The sequence below is a fragment of the Loa loa genome, assembly GCF_000183805.2.
Source record: "Loa loa unplaced genomic scaffold supercont3.182, whole genome shotgun sequence".
NCBI classification, from domain to species: domain Eukaryota; kingdom Metazoa; phylum Nematoda; class Chromadorea; order Rhabditida; family Onchocercidae; genus Loa; species Loa loa.
This window is the reverse complement of record NW_018108362.1, coordinates 113,616-121,824: the sequence shown is the minus strand read 5'-3', so window position 1 is coordinate 121,824 and position 8,209 is coordinate 113,616. Positions and strand designations below refer to the sequence as shown.

Below are 8,209 nucleotides of genomic sequence, written 5' to 3'. Positions count from 1 at the left end.
ATAGAAAAAAAAAAAAAAAAGAAAAAACACTTCTTTAAATGATGAAATTTAACGACTAACTCCGTCTTCTCTCTTTTTCTTTCTTTTCCCTTTTCACTTCTTCTATAATAAAAAAAAAATCTTTTCCTTTCATTCGAAATTTGGCGCAAATTAAAGAGCAAAAAAAAAGTTTGAAACTTAAATAAGAAAATAAAAATTGGAAATTTGAAATAAACTGAAATGATTATAACCAAAAAAAAAACTTATTTTTGAAATAAACGTTATGTTTTTTTTTTCTTCCTATCTTATAGAAGTGTAAATCGATAAGTGTAATATGAAGAATATCGTTTTAACACTTATCGCATAATGGTAGAGAATGATTATGCAGAAAATTTAATATCAATCTGGTTTCGCTAAACTGATAAATTTTAATATTTACATGGAAGTGTCACAAAGGAACAATTAACCGATCAGTAAAATGAATGGATGATATTTAATAGTAGCGAAGATAGGCGTAAATTGTAATGGATGAAAATGTTACTAGATGATATGATAATTATCAATTAATATGAAATGTTTTATAAATTTGATGAGTCTTTGATGAATAAACATTACTTATTTTTAATCATAAAATTTTAATAAATACTTCTGCTCACGTTTCCTTTAAATTTATTATCGTTTAAAATATCGGATCGTTAATTAGTTAAACTTCTAGTACTCCAATCATACACGTTAACGTGTACCTGTTTTATGTAAATATATTTACGCATGAAAATGCATGCATATGATGTTGAAATAGTAGGAAGTCTGTTTAATAACAAACGAATCAATGATCAAAAACAATTCTATGTAAAGCAGTACTTAAGTAGATGAATTTTATGATGCTCAAGGTAAGCAATGAGATAAAGGCACAATTATAAACTACAGAAATGTAATAAACGTCAACTAAAATGTTGCATCCTATTCAAATCAATGAAAAAGAATTCAATGTTAAAACATCGTATTACAATGAATATTCAAATGAAAAAAAAAAAATAATATCAAAAGCAGTATGTCTGATAAGTGTAGAACAATATCAAATTGACAAAATGAAATATTATAATAGAAAATCATAAAATAATCAAAACTATTTGATGAATACAAATTTTCAGAAATGAAAATATTCCACATAGATCTCAGCTTTCATCTATTTTCATACCAAACTGTCAGCTTTTTACATTGGAATACAATGGCATTTCGACTCGCAAACTTTCTTCCATAATAATTAGATCAAATGTCTGTCCAAAAATAGTATACAGTAAAATAATACATCTCCCAACAAATGCGATTTTAAAAAAAGAACAAGTATAAGTAATTTTGTAGTGAAAAACTGCAGATCTCAAATGAGGTGACCATATGTTTAATATAACCACAAATAAATATCCTAAAAATGACTCACAATTTTCACACTATTTCATTTAGATCTCTCCATCGCTGCCAATCAACATTTTTTTTGTTTTTGTTTTTTTTTCTTTTTTTTTTTTTTCTTTTTTTGATTAACTGAAGCTAGAGAAGCATAACTCTCATTTGGCGTTCATCAGCATTGCCTCCTCATATTACGAACCAAAACATATCTAGGATGGGTGTAACATGGAAAAAAATTGATGAATAAATAATGGAAGAAAACGCAAAAAGCGAAAGTTCACGCAATTCTTCTTACTTCGATGTAAAGAAGTACAACATATCAAAGTATTTCCCCGAGGTATAAAATACAAGAAACAATGAGTGTGTATACTTGAATATTATTCAAATTTCTGATTCATTTGTTGTTGTTGTTGTTGTTGCTTGAATAATTGCAGTGCTAAATTTTGTACACCAGCATATTGCCAGTGACAAAAGACGTAAAAAAGGCAAGCAAAGAACACGTAAATCCTGACAAAGAAAAAACAAATGATGAAGTAAATCCATACTACAGATATCGCTATCCAAAATAAAAATGCACAGTAATAACCAATACCTGCCGTATGTACCTGAAAAAAAAGTTTTACTTAAGATATACTATGGTGATAACAAATATCCGATTAACTATGTAACGTTCTCACATTTAACATGATCAACAAGGTACAAATCATAACACTAAAGATTTCACATGGGTTTAAATTATTTAAATTGAATAAGAAGAGATGACAATAACCCAAATAAAAGGCAAGGAAGACGGAAGTATACCTACTGACGGAAACAGAAAGGTTGTTTTTTTCTTTAATACGAGAAGAGATCGAAAATGAACTGTTGAAGGCTATAAATACGTCGCATGTGTTTTGTGCCACCATTGATTTATGACATTCTCATTTTTCCACTAATCTTTCTCCTTCCTTTCATGATTTTGAACAGAAAAATCACTATTTTACATTAAACCTAGATTTCAATTTCCAGCATTAGTTTCTATTAGAATTTTTTCCAAATAGGCCATACATTTTGAGTTGTTTTCGCCGATCACTGAAAGACCTCATAACTATCATTCTGGAGAAAAGAAAGATAGATAAACGAAATTCTCCAGTTATTGGCAAACAACCGACAGCAGAAATACTAACCGGCCACTTCTCTTTCTCACTACACGGCAAAAACTGTCTGTGGGAGACATCAGCCTTATAAAAATTCTCCAATCGATTCTCTTTCTCTCTCCAAATTTTATTGATCCAATTAGCCAAACCACAGTTATCTTTAGGTAAATCATTTTCATTATATTTCTTTACATCGAAGTGTACAGCATGTGGAAAGCGGCCGTTTTGGAGTATTTCCAATTCTGAACTGACGATCTCATCTGGATATCCCACCGTTATGTCGTAAACATTCTTTAGGTAACTTTCTGCAGTAAAGAATTGATAAACTCTAAGAATGAATGTTAAAGTGGCGACTGAAAAAATTTATTCTTATCACCAAAAATATATCAAACGAAAATTCTCTCAAATGCTGAAAAACCAACTAACTTTGACGCATTACTTGTATCATATAAGAAAAACCCTTCGTACGGGGATGTAAAACAAAGTGGTATATCGGTAAACCGCGTTGCATTGCAAATTCATCACTACGCTTTGCAGCTCGTTTACTATGATCGGTTCCTTCCGGAAACAGCAAAATCTAAAAAGTTACACATGTCAGGAAGTAAGAGATCGACTTGAAAAATTCCGTTATAATAAGCTATTTACAAAAAAAAGAGGAAATATTGAACTATTGCAGGAAATTTAATAATAACATAAGTTATGTAAAAAAGAAACACAAATGAATTAGAAAAATAGTTAATAAAATTGAGGAAATAAAACATCAAACTAAGATCAACTTAATATGGATTTATTTGTCTTCATAAATGAAAAATTCTTCAAAATTTCATCTTTGACCTAGTAAAAACAATATTAACGATTTAGGAATAAATTAGACGCTAATACTTCTTCAAACACAAACAATGCAATAAGAAAAATTAACACTAATAAGAAAAATTAACCTGGTAATGACGTCCCACATCTTTGTAATAAGTGATCATATCATTAATGGTATCAGCATCACTTTTATAGTTACGTTCTAAGAACAAATAAGCTGCGCATTGCATTGCCCATCCTAAATTTCTGAGGGATTTCAATGCCAGAAAAAAGAAACATCTATTTGATGGAAGAAGAAAGCAAAGAACGGTCATTAAAAGCAAAGGATCATTATGACTTGATGATTAATAAAAATAATAAAGTGACTATTTCTCTTTCACAGTTTATTAAAAAAAAAAAAGTCAATAAGATGAGCATTTTGGCAGAGAATTGTGAACTGTACTTTTCAGGCAGAATTTTTATGAATCAAATCAGTAAGATAAGCTTTAAATAACAGTTATAACATGAAAAGCATCGTAAACCTGTATTCCTATTTTTTTCTCAAAAAAAAAAAAGCGAAAAATGGAAAGAAAAACCTGCGCCAGGAATACATTTTAACGGTTGTTTCAATGATATTTTCTCAGTTGTAAGTAACCATGGATCCATCTTGTAAAGTGCATTCCAAAAGAACATCCAATCAAGTCGTGTTCTGTGATTCATGATGATCAACGCTGGTTCGGAACAACTTATCATATCCCCAGTGATGTGAAATTTCACTCCCAGTATATAATCACATAATGACTGCAAATTATCTGTTCATTTTAAAGAAAAAAAAAAGGACAAGATAAAAGACTAAATGATGAACACGAAAAGGTCAAGGAATGAAGCATAATTGAAGTGGTATACAATTAGAAACTTAAGCATAGTTAAAATCCATTCTAGAAACTTTTGCATAATGTAGAAATAACAATGGTCACTAATGTCTAACAGAATATGCTCTCAGCAAATGAGTGGAGAGGTTAATAGTGCCTGTTACCTTTCTGAAATCAAATGAATTGAGCCACCTCCAGTCAAATATGGATATAATCACCGGGCATATTGGATCAGAGATAGATGATACGATAAGTTTTGTTGCAAAATTTTCATGTCATAATTTAAATAATCTAATTGCTTTGGTAGTTCTATATGTAAACGTTGAGATTTTCTAGCTCCAAGTACACGAATTTCATAAATGGTATCATTAAATATCAAATTGAAGAAAACTTTTTTTTAAAATGAACTTACTGAAGGTAAAAATAGCCAATAACCAATGAAACAATCAGCTATGGTACGCCACACACATGGAGCAAAATATACAAGTGGGATAAATGGAAAAAGAAGAAATATGGACCCAAGAAAAGATGATAAAAACAATAGTAACCAGAAAAATAAGCCTGTTAATTTTGGCACAGCCATCATATACTAGCTAAAAATGATATTCATAAAAATTAGCCAAACGGCCATATAATCGATCATTCAGAATGATAATGATCTTTGATCCCTGAAAAAACATTAATTTTATAGTTTTTTATTAAAAAATAAAAAAAAATAATTTTAGCAAGTTTTATACGCATCCTAGATAAAACTTATTTTTTTGCCAATAAACATTTCGTACTTTTGCAAAAAGAGAAAAACAACTCTGAATAACTTAAATAACAACAATTAGTTAAATCGATAAAGAATGACATACATTCAATAAAACATATTTGGGAGGGAAAAAAAATGTCACATGAGAAAACAACAAGTATGCTTTCTGCTACCGATTCGCTGATATATGCCATTTTTTGACGAAATAATTTAATCCATTTGAATATTTCCAATTTTCTTCTCTTGATAATACCATTTGATAATTTTCACGTTAAGCTAAAATATACTAGGTTGTTATATCTTCTTTAATATTTCAATAAAATTTCTACATCAAATATTAAACCACTTACCATTTGAAGAAATTTCATCATCAAATTAAAGTGGTATGCCTTGCGTAAGTTCGATGGAAAATAAGCAATGATTATTCCGCATTTTTATCTCTTTCCCTCCTTCCCTCTCTCTCTCTCTCTCCTTCTTTCTCTCTCTTCCTCTCTTTCCCCTCATTTGCTTCAATTGTTGAGTTGAAATCGACTATTTCTTCCATCTCTCTTCAGCAGTTACTTGTTTAGACGAAGATCACAAAAGTATTTCCCGATGTTTCTGACATTCACATTGTTTTTGTTAGTTATCCGAAGTATAACATCTTCAGAGTTATTTGTTCTAAATCTGTTGGTCACATTACAATTGAATTAGAAGGTGTACTATTCGCTAACAAATATGCATATGATTTCATCAATTTAAAATTTCCGGAAATCATTGCGATGAAATATCTAGAATGTAGAATAAATGAATAAGGATTTGCAACATTTTAACAGAAATGAATGAAGAATAAAATAGAGAACAATGAATATGTATAATGATGGTTTTTCGTCAAAATTTAATTTTTCATAAAAGATTAAAATTAAAATAAATATTGACAATCATTCATTGGAATAATTCACAGGAAAAGAATATTCAACAACAAATTACATAAAATACACAACTTACTATACACTTCACATGACAGTTGAATAAAAGAGTTATTTTGTACATATTCATATTCAATGTTTGTTTGTATATTTCTCTTGCACAACAGCATTACCACTTTCCATCCATAGATAGAACAATTGTATCAGCAAAAAAAAAAAAGATGGAATAGAATAAAAACTCCATCAAACTAGTTATTATTGCAACACTTCGAATAAAATTCATCTCTTCAATTAGTGTATTGATATTAATTTTGAGAATCACCCAAATGATTACAGACGTCTTTCAAAAGAAGAAATAAGATATCGAGGTATGCTATCATAAGAAACCAGTGGTATTTTCGACCAAATAGTCTAGATAGAATGATACGAAATGAAATCAAAAAGAAAAAAGCTGAACGTTAAAACAATTCAGAATTTACATCAACGGAAGAAAGAAAAAAAAATGACGAATTGCATGCATTTTGTGAGTGAACGACATTACAGTATGCTACAAGTAATAACCGAATTATCAAATGCATGATAAATTGGAAAACACATTACATATCACTAAATAAAGTTCAGATATTATCAATGTTACGAAGCAAATATCAGATGAGACAGAAGTTGGGTGGATGATAAGAATCAATAATGGCAATTCAGAATAACATACTTTATTTTAGCGTCAGTGATCTGAAAAGGATCCATTGAAATTCATCCAGGACTCATTCAGCTATTCTCTCCATGTACTAACAACTTCAACGATGCTGACACATATAAGACATTGGCTCACAATAGTAAATCAAAACATTCTATTCAAGTCTAATTATCACCAGAACGGCTATTTTTACGAGGTGGTGAACGACTAAGGGAATGTGCACGTATGTTGAACAGTCCATCTGTACTTGATGCCATTTTAAATATGTCTTGTGATAATTGTATATTTTCCGACGTTTTTGGCCGTCTTTTGCTTCCCAGCTGTTGTAAATTAAATTCATCCTTTTTGATCTGTGTCGCTGCCGAACAAGTAAAATTATTATCAATAACTCCTAATGAATGCGTGTTTTTTTGTGATATATACTTCATGTACGGATTGATACTGCTAATAGATCTGAAAAAAAAAAAAAAAAAAAAGAGGCAGCACGAATATGAATAGTTTACTATCAATACGTACTAAATTATTCGAATATAGCACAAAAAGAAATTCCCCAGTGGACGATTAAACTTTCAAGGCGTTAAGAAAGTGCAATCCTATACTCCCAGCATTTTTCATATACGTCATGTGTAAATAAACTTACGTCAGTCTGAGAAAGTGCTTGTTTTTTACGTGAAAGTAACGTCAGTTGTTAGAACATTTATTGAATTAAAGAAAAAAGTTTTTTCAGGGATCATGGATATTCAGACAACCCAAATAATTGAAGCTTTTATTAGTGCGATTCATATTAATGAAAATACTTTGAGAACTTAGTTGAGTTAAGCTGTTTGGGGTTAGACACTCTCCTAAATATTCCACCATTAGAACGAAATAGAAAAATAAAGCTAAAAACAGAAGAAAAAGTATTTCACTGCCTGGTAAGCATAAGATAACACTAAACCATGCTGAAAAATGACCCGGAACTCAAAGCAAGTTATCCTCCATTGAACAGTAATCGATATCGCTTATAATTTCTCATAAGAGGGAATTTAAAACTTCAAAATACGGTCACACTTCTTGGATGGTATAAAAATTAGGACTGTCTATGGGTTGTTTCAAATGATGAATAACTTACTGTCTTAACTTCTTTGCACTGTTTCTATCTTTACCACCGAATACAGCTGCCAAATTTCCAGATGCCTTCACTGACTGAAGGCATGACATTGAGAGGTCTTCGTCGACATCAGAACAAAGCTTGAACGGTTTATTGATTGTTGCATTAAAATTTGATAAAGTTTGCTGCAATTATATGAGAAAAATCATACAATTCAAAATAAACATGTAAAAACAAAAATCATCAACGCAGAGTGCCTATAGTATCATTTGCAAAGCGTTCCTTTCTTAAAGAAGAAGAAGGAAAAATCAAAAGCGATAGTAATGCAATCATCTTCATGCTGTATCATCTAAGGATTTGGGCTAACAAACGGCTAAGATTAGCATGATAAAAAAAACGGAAAAGTTGCAACTGTTCAATGTTACCTCACTTAGCGACAGAATGCTATTAAAAGATCCGCTTCGAAGAGGAAAACTGTTTGCTTCGCTCAATCCCTCCTGCAGAATAAACCCTTCAAATATATATGTATAACATATATATATATATATATATATATATATATATATATATATATTATTAT

The 8,209-nt window shown here is 30.1% G+C and overlaps 2 protein-coding genes across 3 annotated transcripts in view; both read right to left on the bottom strand.

Annotated features, from left to right (window-relative positions):
* Positions 1-1,512: 1,512 nt before the first annotated feature.
* LOAG_10647 (ACL-8 protein) lies at positions 1,513-5,185 on the bottom strand. The gene is made up of 7 exons (XM_020448205.1): positions 5,041-5,185; positions 4,596-4,851; positions 3,908-4,112; positions 3,458-3,570; positions 2,946-3,096; positions 2,550-2,824; positions 1,513-1,988 (listed from the first exon to the last, which is right to left on the bottom strand). Exons 2-7 carry the CDS (start codon positions 4,767-4,769, stop codon positions 1,761-1,763), a joined length of 1,146 nt encoding a protein of 381 aa, XP_020301630.1. The 5' UTR covers positions 4,770-4,851; positions 5,041-5,185; the 3' UTR covers positions 1,513-1,760.
* Positions 5,186-6,054: 869 nt separating this feature from the next.
* The window catches only part of LOAG_18048, a 5,143-nt gene continuing 2,988 nt past the window's right edge, over positions 6,055-8,209 (bottom strand). For both annotated transcript variants that reach the window (XM_020450719.1, XM_020450718.1), the window contains exons 6-8: positions 8,055-8,126; positions 7,651-7,814; positions 6,055-6,992 (exon numbers count right to left, since the gene is read on the bottom strand). In XM_020450719.1, coding sequence (XP_020305573.1) covers positions 6,704-6,992; positions 7,651-7,814; positions 8,055-8,126 — 525 coding nt within the window. In that variant the 3' untranslated portion in view covers positions 6,055-6,703. The remainder of the gene's footprint in view (positions 6,993-7,650; positions 7,815-8,054; positions 8,127-8,209) is intronic.

Coding starts and splice junctions, on each gene's coding strand:
- LOAG_10647 (XM_020448205.1), bottom strand. CDS start 4,769: ATGATGGCTGTGCCAAAATTAACAGGCTTATTTTTCTGGTTACTATTG. Junction 4,113..4,595: donor ATTGGCTATTTTTACCTTCA/GTAAGTTCATTT, acceptor GATAATTTGCAG/TCATTATGTGATTATATACT. Junction 3,571..3,907: donor AAAATGTATTCCTGGCGCAG/GTTTTTCTTTCC, acceptor TCAGAAATTTAG/GATGGGCAATGCAATGCGCA.